Consider the following 23,095-nt stretch of genomic DNA (forward strand, 5'->3'; position numbering starts at 1 on the left):
GCCAATGTTACCGACCCGGTCCCTCTTAAGCTTCCAAGTTCCAAGCATGTTCCCCCAAGTTCGGGGTCGGAAGGGCACAGTACAGTGACCAATCCATGGGATGGAACCGGGATAGGATGGACCGGGGTAGGACCGGGGTAGGACCGGGAGCTCGGGAGCTACAGTGGAGCTATCTTTAATTAAGTGGGGATGCCGAAGTATTCTTGTGATAGTTACGCTGCTACGCAGTACTTATTTCGCAAGAGCACTCGGAATTGACGAATCACAGTCTGAGAGAAGATCCTTGTCATATCCAGTGGCCAAGACAAGAGCTGCAAGGCCGTGACGTGTTCAATGTGGGGATAATCGAAGCCACGAGACCTGTTAATAGTGCGAGAATCGAAGTTACGTATTTCAATCAGGTTCTGATCTTTCAATTCGGAGGAAACAGGGTTGACGTTGAACAAAATGCAAGTCTATTTCCTTTACATGCCAAGTAAATCCGTCGTAAAATCGTATCTGGTCAAAGTGACAAGGAAGATGTGGATAAATGTCCAAAGAAGTTATGTCAAGAGTATGAAGTATAGGAATGAAGGAGACAGTGGCGGCTATCAAAATGCAAAGAACGAGATCAACCCAAAATGGCATGGGGTTCAGTCGAAGAGTAGGAGTAATGCGGATTAGACGAGAAGTTCCCATTCGGCTGTGCCTGTCCAGATTCACCAGAGCTAACACGGCGCTCCGAAACATCACGCTGCTCCTTCGGAATATCAGTCGCACTGGTATGCGCCGAACCCTTCTCGCGCCAATTGACACCCTGCGACTTGAGCTGCTTACGCGCACTACGTCCGCGACAGCAGGCGGCACAGCACGAGCCGAACTGGATAATGAAAGCCAACAAACTGAACGCGCAGGCAATCCACATAAAGACGAGCATCTGGGTGCCGACGTGCGCTTTAATGTTGATGCTCGGGTCGGCATTGGCGAAGACGTCGGCGAAGATGACGAACATGACTGTCGCGACGGCGGAGCCAACAATGGTAATTAATGCGGTGAAGAAGGTCAGGATCAGCATGGGTAGGGCACGCAGCCAGACGAAGGTGCATCGGCGGTGCGGTGGATTGCTGGCCGGTTGTTGGTCGTTGTAGCCTGCTGCCCAGGCTTTGATGTAGCGTGGGTGTCGTGCAGAGACCGCGAGCGGGGCGACGAAGATCATGACGAAGTTGAGGACTGCGGCGCTGAGGAGGAGTCCGAACATCCAGTGGGAGGCGAGACGGGCTAGTTTTAATGGGCTTTCGATATCAGAGGGGAGGGCGACTGCGAAGATTGGGTTAGTCTTTTCAGTATTTCAGTGGAAGGTAGGGATGATGTCAACGTACTCGTAGCACCAGCCAACAGCTCGTTCAGGATGATCTCGACTGGGTTGAAGGCATAAAGAGTCTTCGGCTTGGAGCAGAAGGTAATGCCCTGTGTATTGTATCCTTCGCAGAAGTTCCATAGGCCGACCGTGTAGAAGTCGTGTAGCCCGATGGTCTGGGCGATGGAGTTGATGAGGACGGCATTGGGGACCGAGACTGGGATGATACTGGAGAGATCAAGGTAAAGAAAATATGTACTGCGTAGGACTGGCTTGTCTGCTATATTGCCAATGACTACCAGTAGCAGAAAGATCCATGCGATCAGGTACAGTAGTGAACGGAATAGACGATGCCAGCGGACGGTGGATTGGCGACGGCGGTCAATTGGAATGTTGGAACTGAAAAGGGGGAGCTTTCGCTTGCCAGTGCCGTCCGTCCCATCCATGATATGTGTTTAAGAGATAATGCAAAGGAATGAAAATTCCCCGAGGAAGAGAAGGGAAGAGGCTGAGTAGTGAGTGAGTGAGTAGGAATTAGGGTTAAAGAATGGCCGGAGTCTTAGGGAGATGACGTTAGACCTTCAAATCTCCGTCGTTGACTTTCTTCTCTTCAAGATCGAGCCCAAAACCTCTTTTTCTGTTTTAATGGGAAAATCAGACTGATTTCACCTGATCGTCGTGTCTCTTGTAGTGATCGTCAGTGGCTTGACACTAGTGGCGTGTCTCCTAGCCTATCTTGACGATCATTTAAACTTATCTGCAGTATGGAGTAGGCGGATTTGAAAGGAAGAGGAGATTATATGCTGGTTAACGGTCGAGGAAAAGATACAATATTACCAGAATACATAGGAGACAGTGGCTATGCTGTCGTGTAATGAAACCCTCAAGCGCCCAAGAGCAAGGCAGCATCTTTCCTCGAATCCCCCATCTCCACCTTCTCACTTCGCCTCTTTAAAAATACCTACAGTCAGGCTACAGTACCTAATAGGCCCACTTATTCTTTCTTGGTCAACGTCATCTACTGACCCTGACCCTGATCGCTTAGTAAGGAGGATCTGAAATCCGATCTCTCCTGTCCATAACATTGTTCCCTTTCCATACACAGTATCTCAAATCCAGGCATGAGGTGGTCGACGTTTGCTCTCCTCGCGGCCGTGGCCGTGGCCCAGGACACAACCACAACCACCGAGTCGAGCACCACCGAGTCGAGCACCACCGAGTCGAGCACCACCGAGTCAACCACGGTCAAGTCAGTGACGACGCCCGTCGCCCCGCCCTCAGGTACCTACCTAGAGGTCAGCACAACAATTACTTTGGGAGATGGTGAAACATCCGTCGTGGCCGCGCCGACCGAACACAATGGCACGATGCCGGCCTCCAACCAGACCACATTCACCACGACGTCCGACTCCTTGACATTCCTCGTCGGCGGCGGCAGAACCTCGGTGATCGGGAACGGCACGATGAATGCGACGGCGACGGCGACTAGTACCGCGACCAAGACGCCCATAGTCAACACGCAACCCTGCAATAACTATCCCGAGTTCTGTGGGAGAAAGTACTCCAATATCACCATGATCGCCGCGCACAACAGCCCGTTCGTGCGTCCGAACAACCTCGGCGCCAATCAAGCGCTGGACGTGACGCAACAGCTGAATGACGGAGTTCGCATGTGTGAGTACCTTTGCGGTACCGCGGACCATAACCTTACTGACTCGAATAGTGCAATTCCAAACCCACTACGTGAACGGCACCATATACCTGTGCCACACGACCTGCGATTTGCTGAACGCCGGCACCCTCGAAGCATACCTGTCCGACGTCAACAAATGGATGCGCAAGAACCCCTATGACGTGGTGAGCTTTATCATCGGCAATTTCGACTTTGTCAAGCCCGAGAACTTCACGATCCCGATCATGAACTCCGGTCTGAAGGACTTGATCTACAGCCCGCCCAAGGCTCCCATGGCTCTGGACGACTGGCCTACGCTCTCCGAGATGATCCTCAAGCACAAGCGCGCCGTCTTCTTCATGGACTACGAGGCCAACCAGACCTCACACCCGTGGCTCATGGACGAGTTCTCACAGGTTTGGGAGACACCCTTCTCGCCCACCGATCTCACCTTCCCTTGCACACAACAACGGCCACCGGGTCTGTCCAAGAAAGATGCCAAGAAGCGCATGTACATGGCTAACCACAACCTGAATCTGGAATTGAATCTGGGCCCGCTGAACATATTGATTCCCAACATGGCCCAGCTATCTGTGACCAATGGAGTGAACGGCAGTGGTAGTTTGGGTGCGATGGCGGAGAACTGCACTGGTAGGTTCCTACTTCATCTCTGTCACGTAATGTGGATTTTGCATTGCTAACATGAGACAGGGGAATGGCAACGTCCACCCAACTTCCTCCTTGTCGATTACTACAACTATGGTAGGCCCAATGGCACCGTCTTCGAGGTCGCTGCCAAGATGAACAATGTCACATACAACCGTAAATGCTGTGGCATGGAATCTGGCGCACTGCGTGAGGCTTCTGTCGGCATGTCGATGGTGCTGCTGGTGGTAGTGGGAGTACAGATGCTGATGTCCGTGTTTTGATATCCTGATACATACTTGCATGACCAGATTGGTCGTCGGCGCTAGGCTTTGTCATTTTGGGCACATAATTCATAGTTCATCTTGTCTACGTCTTTGTATTGTACAAATTGTAGTTCCTGATCTATTTACACAATTAAAGAAGCTGAAGACTGAAGTAATAAACCCTTAACCCATTCAAACTAATATACCTACAAATATCTCCAATCTAAAATCCCCCGAGCCCTACAGTCCACCCCATGAAAATCACATGACCAAACCCACCTCCGACCAAAACCAAACCCCTCATCACAGCAAACACCACCCACACCAATTGAACCCCGACAACGCCAAAATGGTCGACATCGTCCCCCTAAGCAGCTACCCCTCCTACATCGACCTCCTCCCCTCAATCCAAACCTGCAACATAACCAACCTCCCCGAAAATTACTTCCTGAAATACTACCTCTACCACGCCCTGACATGGCCGCAGCTGAGCTTCGTCGCCGTCGTGCGGCCCCGCACAGGCTACAAGACTAATTCCTCTGGCCCGGGGCTGGCTGGCGATGTCTCCGGACAGTATCCGAAGGTAGTCGGGTACGTGCTTGCGAAGATGGAGGAGGAACCGGCGGATGGAAAGCCACATGGACATATTACTAGTTTGAGTGTTATGCGGACGCATAGACGGCTGGGGATTGCGGAGAGGTTGATGAGGATGAGTCGTGAGTTTCTTTTTTCCATTTCCCTTCTTTTTACCTTCTTTTTACCTTCTTTTTACCTTCTTTTCCCTTTGATTTTTAAAAAAGAGGAAGTAAATGCTAATACTTACAGAACGCGCAATGGCCGAATCCCACCGCGCACACTACGTCTCTCTACACGTGCGCATGTCCAACGTTGCCGCTTTGCGTCTGTACCGCGATACGCTCGGTTTCGAGGTCGAGAAGGTCGAGGCTGGATACTACGCTGACGGGGAAGATGCGTATGCGATGAAATTGAATCTGGAGAAGATGTGGCTGGATTGGAAGGCTATTGAGAAGAAGGATCGGGAGAATAATAAGGAAGAGGATAAGGAGGGTGGCAATGAGGATGAGGGGGAGGAGGTGGGCGATCTGGGGAAGAAGGATGCCGAGAAGATGATTCGCGTTAAGGTTGGGAGGGGTTTGGGGGTTGGTGATTTGGTTGAGAAGAATGAGGCGCAGGCTCAGTAGATGTGTTTGCATGTGTATCTATAGAGTTGCAAAAGTTTTACGCATTTGTATTGAGGTGCTGGGTTTATATACACTATGTGAGTTCCTGCGCATATCTATCGTTGCTATGTATTGAACTAGGTTCAGGCCGAGGAGCGGTAGAGAAACTAAACCGTCTCACTATTTACCTTCCTCATCCTCCTCCTTCGATTGCTGCCTTCTCGCCTTGCGCGGTAAGAATATACCCTTCAACCGACTCGATGTATCACCGGGCTTCTCTTTCTTCCCGGAGCCAGCAGAGCCCCCCGATTCCTGCGTACTCTCCTGCGAGACAGTATGTGCGTGGGAAGCAAAACCAAAGCCGACACTCGAGTTAGAAACAGGAAGTGGATTGACCGCTTGTACGTCGACTGGAGACGACACAGGCTGACTAGGATCCTCCAAGCGCAGTGTCCCAACCTGTTGCTCCAGTGGCTCGTTTGCCTTTGCCTCGCCATCATTGTCGCGGTATTTCCGGACCTGCCGACGTCGAGTGCGTCGACGGTCACGCTGTTCTTCGCGCGCGCGACGGAGCGTCTCCCGGAACGCTTTCTTGGTGGCGCGCAATTCCTCTTTCATGGCGCGTCTGTCGACTGAGTTACGTTCTTGCTGCTCGGGTGAATCCCAGCGGCCCCAGTCGGTGTCGTCGGATGAGTTATTTTGGCTCTGGTTGAAACCGGCTCGCCAGTTCTTACCAGAGAACTTGGCTTCTCGCCGGGATTCCCGTAGGATGGAGAGTTGTCGGCGGAGCTCGACGGCGGCTTCGTATAATATTCGATCATGACGATCGTCCAGTAGTTCTAATTGAGTGCGCACTGTGGCAAGATCTGAAATGCCCAGGTCGGACGTTGTAGAGATTGAGTCGATGGAGCTGAATGAAGACTCGGACGATATGGAGCTCACTGAGGCTCTTCGAGTGTGTTCTGCCGCAGGAGGCTCCGGCTTTTGCGGTTCAGTTAAGGCCTTAAGCTTGTCGCTGTCCATGGTCTGATTGCTTATTTCAACCCCAGTCGTCGTGTTTGGACTTGCCACTGGACTCGGAGTCTGGATGGGCATGGGATGCGTCATCGGTCGAGGCGAGTTATCCCAGGTTGGTTGACCATAATAACCTGCATACTGTGCACCGACCATTGGCGCTTTCCGGCCGTGAAGCCGTGCTTGCTCTTCAAGCCACCGGGCATGGGCGAGAGCCTGCTCCTCGACCTGTCGTCCATAGTGCTGTGCCTGTGCGCTGATCTGATCGCCGTAGTGTAAGGCCTGTTCGCTGAAGCGCTCCCCATACTTCTGCGCTTGTGATGCGAGTTGTGAAATCCATCCTAGAGACCCACCCTTAGAAGTGTTGTTGTTATACTGTGGCTGTTGCTGCGGATATGTCCAGTGGTTGTATTGCCAGACCCCTTGTGGCTGTGGATGGGGGTAGTACTGAGGCGGCTGGTTGGGGGACACCGAGGGCGGGTATGTAGGAACACCGTATGCTCCATACGGAGGGTGCACAGGCACAAGCGGATTGTGGAAATGAGGGCCAGGCATCTGCCAAGGGGTTTGCGAAGGAACGTGCTGCCCAGGACCAGGCAAAGGGGCATTCATCTGTCGAGCCGGTAGACCTTCCATTGATCCCGTTGCTGCTGGATAGCATCGGGGACATAAAGCAGACGACGGGGCAGAATCAGGTTCCCCTACGTAGACGAAGACGATCTGAGCACCGCGAAAACCGAAAAAGCATTCGTTCCACTCCGCCACAACAGCAGCAATACGAGCTCTGCGCTGCTCATCGTTCTCCTGCGGGCGATCTTTTCGGTCCCGTCTAATTTCCGCTCGTAATTGACGTGGTAGATGCTGCGATGATGCGGCGAGACCTAGATGAGGCGGAAAGAGATACTTCAAGAACATATCCCAGTCCTGCTGGGCGATCTCATTGAACCGCGCGGCCCAGCATCGCGGTCGGCGCGGGAAATCCTTCGCTTGGCTTCGGGGGTAAATAGTCATATGATGTTGCAGGAGCTCCCGGCTCTCATCCAAAATCGAGGGGACCCGTTCCTCAAAGTACGCGGCAGCGGATGTGAACTGCGTCGGTACGACCGTCGGCTGTGCGGGAATGCGAGAGGAACTGGCGCCCTGCGCCTGCGAGGGGGACACATTTCCCCCAAGAGGGATTGCGGGAGATACGCCATTCCGGCTGTTCGCCGGTGCAAGTAATGGGTCAACGGGCGAGTATGGGGGTGGAGCCTCCTCCCGGTCCATTTTGAGAGAAGGCGAAACGGTCAAAGACAACGGAAATAATGTAGTGGCCTAGGAAGGACTGCAACTGTTTTGTCAGACCTAGATCCTCATGTTGCGATAAGATTGCGAGGCCTCGAAGAGAGGGGGAAGGCAGCAGGATTACTGTGAATCGAAGGACGGTCAGCATACAATACTTGGCACATTGTCTTCCAGAGGCTGTGTATCTGACCTGAAGATTACTCCAGTGATATCCGTGAGCAGACAGGTCTACTCTAGGGACCCCGATAAATGGGCAGAGAGGGTAGAAGGTGGAGAAGTGAAGAAAGTGACCTCACACCGATTGGGTAAGATAAGCCATCTCGGCCCCGGCGACCGGCCCGGGCCCCGATATATAGGCCTCGATCTGATAATTCTTTACGAATCATTCAGGCTGTCATGGATGTTGAATAAATAAAAGGCATTAAAGGGTATTATGATTCACTGTTGGGCATCAGTGAAACTACTTTCAAGAACCCAGCAAACCAGCTCCATATCTAGGCACGTCTGCTTAGTTGATGACCTGTGGTGGATAACCCCGAAGAAGGTATATTTCTCTGTGATAGGTTGCGAATACTAGAATGGAAAGGTTAGAAGACGCTCAAACATACACACCAGATTTTAGGCCGCCCGACATGGCTTTCCATTTCCGCTTTAGTGCTCACCCCTAGCCACTTTTTGCTCACTGAGTAAAACTGAGCACGACCCTGAGTATTACATAATCATTAAACTTGCTCACTGAGCATCGCCTGATCATTACATAAACCGGATGAACTTGCTCACTGAGCGTGGCCTGAGCACTCTGATTTGCTCACTGAGGAGCCTGATCCCCCTCCCTGAGTGTGACCTGAGTACTCTGACTTGCTCACTGAGCATCGCCTGATCATTACATAAGCCGGATGAAGTCGCTCACTGAGCGTCGCCTGAGCAAAGTTGGAGCAGCTAAGTCAGCAGCTCACCTCAATAAAATGCACCACGCTAGCCCCATCCCAATGCAGTCGTTCACCCAGCACTCTTGACCGTTGTCCCCTTAACGAAAGGCTAGCGTCATATTGAGGAATATCTCAGAAAAGTCCAGTCAAATGGTTTTTTAAATCCAATTTAGTGATTTATTGTGATTCTTTTTTCCTCTTGATTCCTAACGGACTATCGCTCTTGCTGCCGCCACTTGCTCCTAGGAACAAAGGAGTACGAATTCAGCTCTAGCGACCTGGACATTCGCAAAAATATTCTAGACCAGTCGTGCTACTGGATAATCTACCTGCCCATAACGGACTTTGCAGCCCCTCATTACCTGGTATTCTAACTAGCACTTAGAAAATCCCTCATCATAACTAAATGAAGCCTAATAGGTCTTCCTAGGAGCTCCCAGACCCTCCGTGCCACGACAATATGATTGGTGAGATGAGTATAGATCCTAGGAGCTCAAGTGCTGGTGCCCATTGGAATTTGCGGGGACTGTGGCCGCTAATGCCGAGAGTCAAAGTATATAAAAGAAACACTGATCCCTCCTAGAGTGAACATATCCAAGTCTCAAGCATTTCTCCTCAAAACTGCTCATAAGTTCAAGCGACCGTCGGCATTCCGGGGCCTGTCTCTTTCCAGCCCCTCAGCCAGAGCAAAAACCTAACTATTGTGCAGATTTTCTGATGCTGCAAAGAAAACCGCCAACCTGGTAGATATCCAATTATTCCATCTGATCAGAGTTGCAAGACCATTTCTTGCATATTACTGAGCTCTGAATCTGTTATATATGGTCAAGGCCTAATGGGAAGACGTAAGTGACTCTCACTATTCTACCAGGGGGAGCGCGAGAATTTGCAGGGGGCCCGTGGCTGACTGAATTTGGTAGCGTACAATCCATTGAGATTTGAGAGAGAACAGATCCTAGCTTGATCTTTCGGTCTGATTACACGTACTAAAGCCCACAGTACATGCAAATGCTCTTGTTGTCATTTACCCAGACGCGAATGGTGTGCTTCCCCCGATTGAGCTGAACCAACGATAGCCCCTTCCACGCAAGTGAGTTTGATCCGCGGCGCCCGTTCTTTTCCATCAAATGGCTAGCGGACGCACTATCAAGGAAAGACTTATCGGATCGGACAGACTCGACGGACCAGGTACTCCTGTCTGAGAAGCGGTGGGCCTACCTAGCACCTGTTACCACGAGACAGCAAGTTCGAACAACGGAGCAGCCAACGGAGCAGTCAGTAGAACAAACAGAACATCCAGAAGATGAGCTTATTCGGCGAATCAAAGAAGCGAACCTGGCACATGAGAGTCTGGATGAGTTTCGGGAAAAGGCACTAGCGGAGGAAACTGAACCATGGTCGCTACGGGAAGGACTACTACTACACAGAGGAAAATTAGTAGTCCCGGATGAAGGAGACCTACGAGCAAGACTCCTTGATGAAGTGCATCGTCAGCCCCCTACTGCCCACCCAGGCGTCGATAAGACCGCGAAGTTACTCTCTGCCCGCTACTACTGGCCAGGCTGGCTCAAGGACGTGCAACGATACATCGACAACTGCCACGCCTGCAAACAAACGAAAGCGTGGAGAGATCGCACCCCTGGGCTACTCCAGCCGCTACCTGCGCCTGACCGTCCATGACAACACAAAGATCTTCGACAGAGCTAGAGGAGGAGCGACCCAAAAGGTTGCGCTTTTACCCTCATCCGCCTCCGCGTCACGAACAGCAGCCAGACCAGATATTTGTGCCCATTTCTGCATCTCTTTACATCCCGAACGATATTACTGTTCGGAACTCAGTGATACTCCAAGTGAAAGCAGTAGAAGTAGCGCAGCTGCATCATACTTTCCTGCAGCAGATTCTTCACTCAGCTTCCCGCCAACAACTCCCGGTCTTGAAGTCATTGACCCTCGGATCCTCAAGCCAATTGAACTTGGCATGGGAGATGATTGCGAGCCTTACAACCAAGCAACTGTTCAGCTGGACCCGCCCGATCTCTCTATGGACGAGCTGGCGGCAAAGAACGAACCCTACACTTGCCAAAAGCTGTCTAAACGATCTAGCAAAGATTGTGCTGGCAAAGAAGCAAATGAAAGGCCAGGCAAGGCTTTACGACCAGATTCTCTCATCTCCCCCAGCAATCAAAGGCCGAAGCTTAGGTGTGAGGAGTACCATCATATGCAGGCAGAATCCGACGACAAAACCCTTTCTGATAATCAAGCCTGTGTCTCGCTCACTCGAGCCAAGCCAAGATCACAGTCACCGCTCAATAATCTGGGTGATCTGAGTACTCGCAAGCTCCGTCAGAAGCTTAATACAAGAGAAAAACGAAAGCTGCTAGAACTCAAGGCCAAAAATCCGACCTTGAGGCAGATCGGGCTCCATGTCTTCTTACCCTAATAGGCCAATACTACCTGGGCGTTGTTCTGAGAGAATTTTGTGAATTTACCCGTACACACCATATCTGATTCGCAAGTACGTACGGAGTACCTGGATTTATACAGTAAAATGAGAAATCAATCTTAGCCAAGGCATGGGGCGGGTGGCGGGCTTGGCGCCTATAATCGTGGCCGAGTAGGGCGTAGGTAGGGTACTAGGGCCTGAACCTCAACCAGGTACGGAATGTCCGGTGTCGATCTTCAGTGGGGTTGATTCAGCCGAAGTCCAAGATCATAGATGATCCACCGCTCTAATGCTGATTGCTGACAATGCGGAGTCATCTGAGTACCTAGAGGGGTTTTGGAATATATTGTCGCGCCCACCTTCTGATTCTTTCAAACTCAACTAGCTGAAACCTCACCTCAACCTCTTCATCCTTTACGTGGCATTTTTTCGGACTTCACCCCGAACTTGTTGACAGACCCCCGAGTTGTTGGCCCCGGAGCTTGCTACTCTCCCCAACCACTGCATCTCATTGATGATTTATCATCCACTTCTGGCTTGTCACCAGATCATCTCGCGGCCAAGGTCTTATTACCGGATTGTCCATTCGTCTTCCAAGCACGCCAGTCACAGATTTTGAATCTCAATACCTTCCATCATAATGGGCTGGCTAAACGATCTTTTCCATCGAGTCCCCCAAACCTCCGAAGCGAAAAAGGAGGAGAAAGCGAGGAAGCGCCGGAGTAAACAGCACAGCAAGAAAGTCCGCCAACGGGAGAAAGAGCTGAACCGTCGACCTGGAGAGAAGAGGTTCTTCTGGGGCTCCGTGGCTGTTGATACAACACAGAACGTGATCCGCAAGGAGACACGGGGCGCATAATTTGTAATCATTGATTCTTGAGGCTATATGCTACCAGGGGCATGAAGCGGGAAGAAAGATGTGATATGAATCTACTTATGAAGCGGTCGGTCTGGAACTGCATCTGGCTCCTCTAGAAAGCGTCGAAAGTTGAGTCACCAATGCGACCAGTGCCAGGCGATTGCGTGTGAAGCTTCGCCTGTGGCCATTTATTGTCGTTGTGCGCTAGCGTCGGTGAAAATATCAGAGACAGAATCTGGGGAGCCAATGTACCCAATATTTCCCTGTCCGGAAACCAGAAAGAGCGACCGCGTGCGGCCTGGTCTGAGAGGTAGACTGTGTGACTTTCGAGATAAAGTAGGTTGCCCATCCTGGCCGTCCATCTGGAGTATCAAGGAAGTTGGTGCCGGTTTGAGCCGCGCCTGCCATGACAATAATTGGAAGTGGTGAGTTCACCGGGGTTGGCTCAGGGGAAAGTTTCTCGACATATGTGGATGCATCAATTCTCCGAGATTTTTCTATTTGCAGTTCTGCGCCAAGCCAACGTAGCGGGCGATTTCTGAGAGCGCCACTGGCATTCCAGGCCGAATCTTCTAGAGCCTGATATGACTTCTAGAACAGCTCTTCTGCCGCCGTCAAGCCGTTTCAATGCAGATCAAATTTGAAACGCCCTGGATTCATCCATGGTTCCGAACCCCTTCAGCCCTATCACAGCCATGATATGAGAGCTCTGATTTCTTGCATCTTCGACTCTAGTCTCTACCAAGAGACGCCTCAGAGGCGATGACATCCTGACGGGTCGATGAATATGACAGGTGCCACACTATGTCAGACCACATCATGTCTAGACCATTAGGCACTGTCGCCTGATCACTTGCACCAATTAAGGGGTTGACCCGGAGTTGCGTCAGGCAAGCCCCTTTAAGTGATGAATTGTGCCAATATGCGGATTGCCTTAACGCCCCACCCGTCGTCTGGGCACTCTAAAACACTGATTCAGCGCCTAGAAATAGGCAATATTGCCAGATTGTGATTGGCTTCTGCGTACAAGAAGTGGAGCGCTGAATCAGTGCTCGGGGGAAAACGTGGACCTGATTCGGGTTCGGAATCGGATTGGCCGTTTGTTTTGCCAGATTCTGTCGACTTGCTGCGTTTATGGGCTGACCTTATGAACATAACAGGATTTATGACTCAATATGCAGTGAATTACAGTGTCAATGCCGAGGCTGAAACCGGAGCCAACTGTCGCGCTCCGTTGGGCCCCTAACTGAGATTTTATACAAAGGCTTGGATCCGTAGCTCCTTGTTGATCATAACTGGATTGGTTTCTCTCAAATTTTGGCTCTGAACTTTCATATCTGATAGAGTCCCTCCTAGCAGAATATTTCACTTTTGTTTCTGCTTGGCACGTCCATCTCTTTTCTATACTTCACGCCGAAAACCTCCATTCAGTCCACCTATAGGAATTCCTACCTGTGGCCGATCATGGATACTCTCCAGCAAGAGTCCGATTCAAAGCAACCAACGCTTTACAGTGGGGACAGCGTGAGGAACGAAACCCCAGACCTTGAAAAGCAATCAACAAGCCATTCCGCCGAGACACAAGCAACAGCCACAGAACTCTACCCAGTAACGGACCTCAGCCGCGGCATAGTAGGCTGGGACGGACAAGATGACCCCGAGAACCCGCAGAACTTCCCCGAGGGCAAGAAATGGACCTTGCTCGCATTGATCAGCGCTATGACGCTGATCTCTCCTCTTGCCTCGAGTATGTTCTCGCCCGCCATCTCATACATGGCACGAGAGTTCTTGGTGACCGATAGGACGCTCTTATCGTTCAGTGTCAGCATCTATCTCCTTGGATATACAGTAAGCCCCAATGCACCCCAGCCTCTACGGAACAGTCCATCTAATACGGGAATCTAGTTTGGTCCTCTCCTGCTTGCCCCTTTGAGTGAGGTCTACGGCCGCCGCATTGTCCTCAGCGGTGCAAATTGGTTCTTTGTGGTCTGGCAGATTGGCTGCGCACTCGCTCCCAACATCGAAACACTCATCATCTGCCGCCTATTCGCCGGAATTGGTGGTTCCGGCTGTCTGACCCTCGGAGCCGGTGTCATCGCAGATATGTTCCCTCCCGCCAAGCGTGGCATGGCAACATCTCTCTGGGCCATGGGGCCCTTGATTGGTCCAGTAGCAGGCCCCATAGCCGGTGGCTTCCTCGGACAGGAAGTTGGCTGGCGCTGGACCTTTTGGGTTCTGCTCATTGCCGGCGGTGCATTCTCCCTTGGAGTGGAAATATTCAACAAGGAGACCTACGCCACTGTTTTGATTAGGTGGAAGACCAAGAAGCTTGCAAAGGAGACAGGTCGGACAGATTTGCGCAGTGCTTATGACATTGACCAGGAGCCTACTTCTGTGAGCGAGGTGCTGACACAGAGTATGAAGCGACCGCTACTGCTGTTGATTAAGTCACCCATCGTGTACCTGTTGTGTCTCTACATGGTAAGTCTCCGTCCCGATCCAGAGTTTCTAGGTATGCATTTTGACATATTATCTCTAGTCTTTCCTCTACGGTCTGCTCTACCTCTTCTTCACCACAATCCCTAGCGTTTTCACAGAAACGTACGGATTCTCAGTCGGCCTCTCTGGACTTGCATACCTAGGAATTGGCCTCGGTTTCTTCGGCGGTTTGGCAATCATGGCCTTCACAAACGACCGGATGGTCATGGCAGCCACAACCAAGAACGGCGGCAAGTTCGAGCCCGAGATGCGTCTCCCGGCTATGATCATCTATGCCTTCATCCTGCCCATCAGCTTCTTCTGGTACGGCTGGACAGCCGAGAAGCACGTACATTGGATCGTGCCTATCATCGGCATGTTCCCCTTCGGAGTCGGCATGATGGGTGTTTTCATGCCTATCCAGACCTACATCATTGATTGTTACCCCAAGTACGCAGCGTCCGCCAATGCCACTCTCACTGCGACTCGCTCCCTGGTGGGAGCTTTGCTTCCGCTTGCTGGGCCGGCCATGTTTGAGGACATGGGTCTCGGCTGGGGCAATTCGTTGCTTGGATTCTTGGCTTTGGCGTTCATCCCGATTCCGATTCTCTTCATCAAGTATGGCAAGGTCATCAGGTTGAAGTATCCTATCGACCTTGATGCTAAGAAGATTTGAGATGATATCATCATGATGGCCATCATCCTGGTCACATCGTGTCCATCTCCTCTCTTTCGACCTTCAGACTGCCTGTCTCTGCGGGTAAAATAATGTATAATGGCAAGCGTATAAGCAACGCATATAGAAAGGTCATGATAGAACATAATATAATTACTTTCCGCACATCAAATAGTATATGCTTACAGAAGCTCATACACAATTTTACTGATATCAATCCCCTCCAAGAGATCAGGATATCTCTTAATGAACTCCGGTGTAAGCCCCCCAACCGCCCAAACGCATGAAAGTGTCATAGAATTCTTTCTTGATACACAACTCATTCCGTTCATCTCGTTCAAGAATCCTCTCACCCCAAGGCCATCGAATCCTCACACAACAAGCAAACATACCGAAGAGATCGTCACGCTCATCGGCATATAAATGCCACCGCCGGATAAGATTCAATCTCATCCTCGGCCACGGAACAATGTCCAATATCATAGGGTGCCGAATGGTCATCTGGCCCTGCACAGGCCTGAGGAACTCCGGCAGCCTGGCAAAGGTCTCTGGGGTGGGCCTAAGGATCCATCTGGAATAGTGGTAGATCACCCATCCAAACCCGAGCCGCTCTGGATCGCGGATTGGGCGACGTTGCAGAGCTGAGTGGATCATATCGGCCAGTGGGTTTGTTTTCGTGCCATATAACATATCCAGCGGGGAACTGGGGGAGTCTGGGCATGGTGTTATCTGGTCTAGGTAAGCGAACCACGGACAGGAAATTTCTGTTCCTGTGGCCAGGTCGTCGCTGTGTGATGGAATTTGACTCCAAGACGCGGACGAAACAGGTTCCAGTGACGGGGAATGGATTTGTGGTGGTGTTGCTGCAGCCGAGAGAGGGTCATTCAGAAGAGAAGGTATCCCCTGTCGGCCATGAAGGATTGAAATATTGGGGTCCGTCTGCAGGGAAAACTGGGCTTCCCGGTTGCTCATTTCTTTGTACAGAGAGGACCAGTCATGGTTCGAGTCAGCTGCGACAGGCAACTCCTCTTGCTCTGTCTCCCATGAGCTGACAAGAGACTTTAAGCTGTTTTGACGGCAGCGAAGTGTCTCATTTTGTTCGCGGAGCCCTTGGATAACTTGAAGAAGTCGCTGCACGCCTTGATCACTGTGGTGCTGTTCACAGTGTGCGACTTTTTCTTCGAGCTCGGCAGCATGTCGCTGCTTCTTGTCACGGAGTGTTTGCTGTGAGCGACGGTCCCTAAGACGTTTCTTCTCGGCTGAAGACATGTTTGGTAGTCCTTTCCAAGGTGGCGATTGGCTGAAAGACGTCAGACGTCGTCAGATTTAAGGTGCAGGTACATCGGCATAAGTGGGTCAATTGTGGCGCATAAATCACCGAGAGTATAAAGCCACATTTATCAGAAAGAGGCTGAGCTTTTGAATGCAAGTTACATTGTACGCAGTAAAAGGATTCTATTGTATAAGTTTTATTTATGAATAGGTATTAGATCTCGTCATCTCATTGCAATGAAGATATTTCATTATTCTATTGAGTTCTAATGGGGCGAATTAAGTTCAGTCGCACCTTCCGACACCTCTTTCGTCTAGTGACTAGTCCGATGCCTCTTGCGTCGGCGGACACCTGAGCACCTCCTAGTATTTATTCCTCCACTTCTTTCTTCTCCTCTTCTTTTTTCTTCTCCTCCTCCACCTCCCATCTCCCACCTTCTCAGCTCTCCTTCCCACTCACTTTGTTCCTCCTCCAGCAACGATCCCTATCTCCTATCATACACTCCTTCTCTGTGTCCATTCTGATGATCATAATACCCTTCTATGCTGAGCGCGCTCTATGATTGTTTCTATGACTCATTCCTGTGTCTTCCCATCTTCACCCCTCCCAGCCCGTGGCATCAACACTGTTTACCTTGCACCTCCCTCAATTCCATCATGTGTCTCATCACCTTCCATCGATGAAGGCCAAGTTATACCTACGCATTGTTACCCTGTCCATCACATCCCATCAACATGATGCGTCCTGAACATCATCACCTCAACCATGTAAGTCATCACATGCGTTTACCCCCCATCATCCACCAGACAACATGTGCCTGCCAGACAGTCACCTACGTACGCACTACTACATCTGATATCTCAGATATGTTGATCGTCATAAAACATGGTGTCCCTCTTTCCGGACTGGTACCTACCACAAGGGAAACCAAACTCACTGTATCTCTCTGTCTGACAGGGGACGAAGCCAGTGCACGTTCAAGGTAAGCCTTCCAATGTGTCGAGCTCCGTAAGGACGGACATCTTACCAGCACTTTGCTGACGGGGGGTGGTTTTCTAGGCACTTTTCCAATCGAGCATTCACTCACGAGAGATGTTAGCTCCAGCCGATATATGCACTTGTACAGAACATCCATTGATAGCCAGGTAAGACTTCCCGAGGAGGACAGGCACCCATGAAAAGGATGTTGGTTCCCCTTCCCCAATGTCTTTGTTCACTATGGAAAGGATCTTGGTCCCCCTCCCCCAAGTTCTTTGCTCACTTTGGAAAGGATGTTGGTCCCCCTCCCCCAATGTCTTTATCCACCATGAAAAGGATCTTGGTCCCCCTCCCCCAAGGTCTTTGCACACCATGAAAAGGACCTTGGTCCCCCTCCCCCAATGTCTTTATCCACCATGAAGAGGAAATTGATCCCCCTCATTCAAGGTCTTTGTTCACTGGAAAGCCGATTGATCCCCCTCCCTCAATCTGGTTGTTCAAAATGCCGAGCTCCCCGATGACGGACATCTTACCAGCAATTTGCTGATGGAGGTTGATTTCTAGGCACCTATTCCTATCAACGTCGCAAATGTTATTAACGCCACCGCGTTACACAGCATATTCATTCAATCAGGTAAGACTTCCCGAGGCGGATATGCACCAAGAGAGAGGAGGTTGAGGGAGGGGTTCGTCAATATCCTTATCAACTGTGCCTGAGATCTGTAAGGACGGACATCTTACCAGCAATTTGCTGATGGGGGTTGTTTCCTCTAGGTACCTTTTTCATTCAACCGCTCACTCGCGAGCGCTGTCCTTCGACCCAATCTGTGGACTTACACCGATACACAGAGCATACATTCGCATCCAGGTAAGACTTCCCGAGGATGACTGGCACCAATGGAGAGGATGTTGGTTCCTTCCCTCACCCAATTTCCTTATTCACTACGAAAAGGCCGTTTGATCCCCCTATTCTTCCTCAATCTGGCTGTCCATGCCTATCTACCCGAGGACGGACATCTTACCAGCAATTTGCTGACGGGGGTGGTTTCCTCTAGGTACCGTTTTCATTCAACCGCTCACCCACGAGACTTGCCAAGTTCAGCTGAGTTGGGGACTCACATAGCATTCACGTACATTCAGGTAAGACTTCCCGAGGCGGATATGCACCTAGAGAGAGGAGGTTGAGGGAGGGGTTCGTCAATCTCCTTATCAAGCGTGTTGGGATCTGTAAGGACGGACATCTTACCAGCAGTTTGCTGATGGGGATTGTTTCCTCTAGGTACCTTCTTCAATCAGCCACTCACTCGTGAGAGCGATGCACTCGAGCTAGTCTGTGGCTTACACAGAGCATTCATTCACATTCAGGTAAGACTTCCCGATGCGGATATGCACCAGGAGAGAGGAGGTTGAGGGAGGGGTTCGTCAATCTCCTGATCAGCTGTGCCTGAGATCTGTAAGGACGGACATCTTACCAGCAATTTGCTGATGGGGGTTGTTTCCTCTAGGTACCTTCTTAAATCAACCACTCACTCGTGAGAATGATCCACTCGAGCGAGTCTGTGGCTTACACAGAGCATTCATTCTCAGCCAGGTAAGACATCCCGAGGCGGATACGCTTGCCCGAAAAGATAACACCCCTAGACTTCCCATTCCTTTTCCGCAACGAACCCTTCTTGTACATAGAGTACTAGCCAACAGCCCGAATTCATTTGGTTTCCTTACAGCGACTGGGACGTTGCTGAAGCGCGGGACATTATTGGGTGGGCTGTGGAAGAGGCGGTTGCTGGTGCGGGGGCGGAGGTTGAGACTTGAGGTTGATTTCACTTCGCATGATGAGTCTTACCCGCCGCAGGATTTGAATGTTGATGTTGATGGGCTCGATGTCACGACTGTAAACCATAGTACTGGTGTGCCGAATCTGGCTATTCGGTCCGTTGTGAAAGGCTACTTGTATGGGCCTGGCAGTATCTTAGTTGCTCATGGTGATCATGAGGCTTTGAGTATTTGTCAGATTAAGGATGCAGTGGTTGGATACAAGAAGCTGATTGAGGCTGCGTTGAAGAGCGAAGAGAAGGGTGAGATCGAGTTGTGATCTGTCTTGGTGTTATGTTGATAAGTACCTACATGTATGTACCGGAATCCTCTGCCACCTTTAGGTTGGCGCCCTCTTTTTGTGCTAGTGCTCAGACCTCGCCGCTTTATTGCTCACTGAGTGGAACTACGCCCCTGAACGTGGCATTGCTAGAAAGGGCACTAGTCCGCAGTAATATTCGCGGCTTCTCGGGCCGCCAATATGTCGAGGTACGAGCCTAGGAAGGGTCAGCAACTGTCGCCACAAAGTATAAGAAAGCAAGCCACGATTGTAATGCGCACCAGCGACTCTCCAGCGAGAATTAGCTTTCCGCAATGCTTCAAGTACAGTGTCCAGCGCCGAAGCTCGTAATGATGGGGATTCTCTCTTCGCCAACCAAACGAAATGTAGCGAGGCTTGGTATGCCCAATGTAAACCGAGGGGCGACGTAGCATCTAGATTCCAACCTTCCCTGCTAAGTATACTTTCTGCTTCGAAAACAAATGACTCGGCCATTTCATCCATAGCCGCTCTCGCGAGGGCGCATCTGAACGAAGAGACATCAGTTGATAGTACCAAAATGTCGCGGTGGAGAAGCGCCATTGAGCTGAAGGACAATCTATTAGCTCCAGTCCGTCGCGGAAGTCAAGAGACCATGTACCTATGACACAGAGCCATCTGGCAGCATAGCCGCATCTGCCTGCGGGCAATTTCACTCGTTGTGAATGTCATCAAAGCACGGAGGGCTTTGTCCAGATGGAAAGCTTCCTCGTCTCTCTGTTTTGCTGTCATCGTGCGGTCGTTTATATGACGTTGCACGCAATCCAGCAGATAGGCGGCCTGGGCGAGACGAGCAAAGGGGCTCATGTTGATATCCGTTGAGGTGGTCGCAGGACTCGCAGTCATCCTGTGATTTGGCGCCTCAATCTAAGAAGGATAATTGGCTTATCGTCCACGCAATCCAATAAATGCATCTGTATCATACCTCAGCATTCCAAGCGGCATCGTCCGATGGCAGCAGTTCGTTGCTGGCCGGCCCGTCGGTAAGAATGGGGCGCTCATGCCATCCCAACGAGAGATACCTACACCACCCCAAGATGCAGCGGATCAGTAATCCAAGCCGGTCAAGAATTCTATCATGGCAAGAGCAAAGTGTCAGCCGAACATACCTTTCCAAGATAACGATAGCCCACCACACGCGCCTGCGCTCCTCCATTTCCACCCAAGGTGCGCTGCGCCCGCCCCTTTCCACTTGCGTCCAACCAAGCCCTAGGGTTGCGGCGTACTGGGCGCATGCCGTCACCGAGAGGTGGGCAGCAGGGTAGATCGCATGGCCAATCTCATAAACCGCGATCAAAATAGCAGCTTGTAGTGTCAGAAGTGTCAGGCATCCAGTTAGGTCTAGCTCATGTAGGTGGCGCTTGGCGGCGTGATAGGTCGTCGTTCGTGGATCAGAACGATCGGTGACCGGGGTCCACAAGACTAACTTCATACTTAGACAGAGGAGTGCTGCATCAGCACGGTACGCTGTAAGTGGATTCAAGTGACATTCGAGAAATCGACGTTTTGAGACAATGGGCATCCAATGGTGAACGGTGCTGAAGAAATGGGACGCAATCTGGCGGGACTGCGTAGAGTCCCCGAGTTCAGTTGTAACGTACGAAGGTAGCAGAGTCCCGGCGGGCGGAAGCTCCATGCGGGAAGCTTGGAACATATCATGGTCGAGAAAGAATACCGCCGGGAAACTCGGTAATGAAGAATGAGCGCCTGAGCTTAAGTCCAGCTGTTGATACCAACAGGGCTTTCCTTTGCTATGTAGTCAACTCAGGAATAAGTGATCAGGTGAGCTACAATGGCAGATCCGAGTCATCATACCTTTGACAGAAGCCGCAGGACGGTAGTAATCTATCACACCTACCTTTGCGTTTCTTGCACGCCGCGCAGGCCTGAGGTGCAGTATGTGTATCAAGGCTTACCATGTTGTGTGAGAACACTAGGAAGATGGCCCCGAACTGACCTAGGGTGGTCATCCAATGGATGCTTGTAGTATCCGCTCAGCTCATCCAGTGGGGTCCGTTGAGTCCGGATTAACATCTGGCCGGCCGCCGGCCCCACTTCCCCCAACTTATCTAGGTTACAGCCTTACAGCCTTACAGGTAACTAAGCATCTCAAGGGTTCCTCATAGCTTGGACGTCCATACGCAGGGGCTGCATGAAGGCCCTGTCCGCATGCTAATTGCTATGGACATACAGCAAAATTTCAACCCCTTAATGGGTACGAGCGTCGTGCACTGTACTATGTTCAGAGCCTGGGGCTAGAGCAGCTCAACCCTTGAGTGGCGCAGACGCTACGGACGCTACGGACGCTACGGACGTTACGGACACTACGGGCGATGATCGGGCGCCACGCCTTGGCTCTTCTCCAAATTAGGCAATGCCTAAGATCCTCCGCGGCAAGGCTGATTCCCACTTCAAGGCCACTTGTGCGGGAAGGCTTCGAGACCAAACGTAAGCCCCCAAACCTAGATCCGAAGGATCCAGTGGGATCAGCACGCAAGACCCCCACGGTTCCCTTTTGGCCCCGGACTTTCGGCTTTAATCTTTTTGTTCCTCGGACTTCTGCGGAGTTGCTATGAAGTGGATATCCACAGAAATATGGCGGAATAAGCCGACATTTGCAATGCCCTGAATATGACATCGGGCGAAAAGCATTCGTGCCTTTGGCCACTAGTATCTCTACATGGTAATTTACGGGCACACGTTAGTCAAGACCATATAGCCCTATCTCGCCTTTGGAATATCCGACAATCCTTCACGGAGGCTGCTAAATCTATCTAGGATGTGATTTGCAGCTGACATGGTTTGGCCTTTTTCTTGGCAATATCTCTCCCGTATTGAAGCTCCAGATTGCATCGCAACCTTTCTGGCTCGATGCCTACTTAAGTGAGCATTCTCCCCCGTAAACTTGATCATCTCGACACCAGAGCTACCACTCCCTATTCCGATATCTCAACTGTCTCGATTCAATCCGACGCGGTGAGATATCATTACTAGAAACCTTTGGCCACCCCCCACTGACTCGATATAGATGCTATCTGACAAGATCTCCCTGTTGCTGCTCGCCACAACTGGCACCTCTGCTCTCTGGATTGCCGCCGCCGACATGACCTACTACAACAGCGTTTCTGGGGGTATTTACCCCTCGCCGAGCTGCCAAGTCGGCAAGGGAGAAACCAGAGACGAAGCCTGGAGCTTGGCCACCAGTGAAGGAACGGAATCTATTGCTCTTGGGGGGATCCTTACGTGCGATGAACTGAACTACAAGAAAACCAACCAGCTGGGCGGCTTCTGGGATGACTACGGTACTATCTTCTATGAAACTGACGACCGGATGTGGTACTGCGGCACTGGAGGCGGACAAGGTGCTTGCGACGCTGGAGAGGGCGTTCCCAAGTGAAAGTGATGTGTTAATGATGGCGAGGTGTTCCCAGATGTTCCCAGGAACTGGTAGTCATTTTCAACTATACATCGTGCTGAGTGAATCCATCTTCGCGTCCAGTGAATGGCCTTGGAATACACAGCATCAGCATAATTCTACCAGGAGCAGATAGCACTGTATTTACCACTTCGCACATTAATGTCACTTTTTTTTGGAAATTGGTTCTCATATCCAATTGTAAGAATATTCGATAGTCAGGTGTACGACCTCTCAACTTTCAACCAGGTAAGGCACGATGCCTTCCTATGACCGGTCCAACACTGGTGGTATACCCTCGCATTATATTTTTGCGCCGGAATTTGACGAATAGCGATAGCTACCTTGGTAAAGGCGTTGACCATCAACAATGTTGGCTTCGTGCTATTGTATGGCTTGGGCATCTGGTACGCCGCGGAGATGCCTCCCAGATGAGGCACATAGATGGTTTTCGTGTTTGGCAATAATGGGCATTATGCAAGCAAAGGGTATTGCACTGATTGGAAAATACAATT

At 51.0% G+C, this 23,095-nt stretch overlaps 10 protein-coding genes across 10 annotated transcripts; 6 read left to right on the top strand and 4 right to left on the bottom strand.

The window, feature by feature from the left end:
* Positions 1 to 610: 610 nt before the first annotated feature.
* On the bottom strand, positions 611 to 1,782 carry N7515_000041 (SUR7/PalI family protein; the record flags this gene model as incomplete). The annotated part of the gene is made up of 2 exons (XM_056660785.1): positions 611 to 1,296; positions 1,359 to 1,782. The coding sequence occupies 2 exons, from the start codon at positions 1,780 to 1,782 to the stop codon at positions 611 to 613; spliced, it is 1,110 nt and encodes a 369-aa protein (XP_056525951.1).
* A 675-nt stretch (positions 1,783 to 2,457) lies between these two features.
* On the top strand, positions 2,458 to 3,937 carry N7515_000042 (uncharacterized protein; the record flags this gene model as incomplete). The annotated part of the gene is made up of 3 exons (XM_056660786.1): positions 2,458 to 3,010; positions 3,060 to 3,659; positions 3,720 to 3,937. The coding sequence occupies 3 exons, from the start codon at positions 2,458 to 2,460 to the stop codon at positions 3,935 to 3,937; spliced, it is 1,371 nt and encodes a 456-aa protein (XP_056525952.1).
* A 331-nt stretch (positions 3,938 to 4,268) lies between these two features.
* N7515_000043 (peptide alpha-N-acetyltransferase complex A subunit ARD1) lies at positions 4,269 to 5,121 on the top strand (the record flags this gene model as incomplete). Its single annotated transcript, XM_056660787.1, has 2 exons — positions 4,269 to 4,635; positions 4,745 to 5,121. The coding sequence occupies 2 exons, from the start codon at positions 4,269 to 4,271 to the stop codon at positions 5,119 to 5,121; spliced, it is 744 nt and encodes a 247-aa protein (XP_056525953.1).
* A 159-nt stretch (positions 5,122 to 5,280) lies between these two features.
* Positions 5,281 to 7,380, bottom strand: N7515_000044 (uncharacterized protein; the record flags this gene model as incomplete). The annotated part of the gene is made up of 1 exon (XM_056660788.1): positions 5,281 to 7,380. One exon carries the CDS (start codon positions 7,378 to 7,380, stop codon positions 5,281 to 5,283), a length of 2,100 nt encoding a protein of 699 aa, XP_056525954.1.
* Positions 7,381 to 11,410: 4,030 nt separating this feature from the next.
* N7515_000045 (uncharacterized protein) lies at positions 11,411 to 11,629 on the top strand (the record flags this gene model as incomplete). The annotated part of the gene is made up of 1 exon (XM_056660789.1): positions 11,411 to 11,629. One exon carries the CDS (start codon positions 11,411 to 11,413, stop codon positions 11,627 to 11,629), a length of 219 nt encoding a protein of 72 aa, XP_056525955.1.
* Positions 11,630 to 13,093: 1,464 nt separating this feature from the next.
* N7515_000046 (MFS transporter) lies at positions 13,094 to 14,783 on the top strand (the record flags this gene model as incomplete). The annotated part of the gene is made up of 3 exons (XM_056660790.1): positions 13,094 to 13,477; positions 13,535 to 14,110; positions 14,169 to 14,783. The coding sequence occupies 3 exons, from the start codon at positions 13,094 to 13,096 to the stop codon at positions 14,781 to 14,783; spliced, it is 1,575 nt and encodes a 524-aa protein (XP_056525956.1).
* Positions 14,784 to 15,026: 243 nt separating this feature from the next.
* N7515_000047 (bZIP transcription factor) lies at positions 15,027 to 16,052 on the bottom strand (the record flags this gene model as incomplete). The annotated part of the gene is made up of 1 exon (XM_056660791.1): positions 15,027 to 16,052. The coding sequence occupies one exon, from the start codon at positions 16,050 to 16,052 to the stop codon at positions 15,027 to 15,029; it is 1,026 nt and encodes a 341-aa protein (XP_056525957.1).
* A 2,520-nt stretch (positions 16,053 to 18,572) lies between these two features.
* Positions 18,573 to 19,126, top strand: N7515_000048 (uncharacterized protein; the record flags this gene model as incomplete). The annotated part of the gene is made up of 2 exons (XM_056660792.1): positions 18,573 to 18,625; positions 18,676 to 19,126. The coding sequence occupies 2 exons, from the start codon at positions 18,573 to 18,575 to the stop codon at positions 19,124 to 19,126; spliced, it is 504 nt and encodes a 167-aa protein (XP_056525958.1).
* Positions 19,127 to 19,750: 624 nt separating this feature from the next.
* N7515_000049 (fungal specific transcription factor domain-containing protein) lies at positions 19,751 to 21,084 on the bottom strand (the record flags this gene model as incomplete). The annotated part of the gene is made up of 4 exons (XM_056660793.1): positions 19,751 to 20,032; positions 20,091 to 20,187; positions 20,275 to 20,872; positions 21,024 to 21,084. The coding sequence occupies 4 exons, from the start codon at positions 21,082 to 21,084 to the stop codon at positions 19,751 to 19,753; spliced, it is 1,038 nt and encodes a 345-aa protein (XP_056525959.1).
* Positions 21,085 to 22,193: 1,109 nt separating this feature from the next.
* Positions 22,194 to 22,562, top strand: N7515_000050 (uncharacterized protein; the record flags this gene model as incomplete). The annotated part of the gene is made up of 1 exon (XM_056660794.1): positions 22,194 to 22,562. The coding sequence occupies one exon, from the start codon at positions 22,194 to 22,196 to the stop codon at positions 22,560 to 22,562; it is 369 nt and encodes a 122-aa protein (XP_056525960.1).
* Positions 22,563 to 23,095: the final 533 nt, after the last annotated feature.

Source organism: Penicillium bovifimosum (genome assembly GCF_028826915.1).
Source record: "Penicillium bovifimosum strain IBT 22155 chromosome Unknown utg000001l_segment0_segment0, whole genome shotgun sequence".
Lineage (NCBI taxonomy): Eukaryota > Fungi > Ascomycota > Eurotiomycetes > Eurotiales > Aspergillaceae > Penicillium > Penicillium bovifimosum.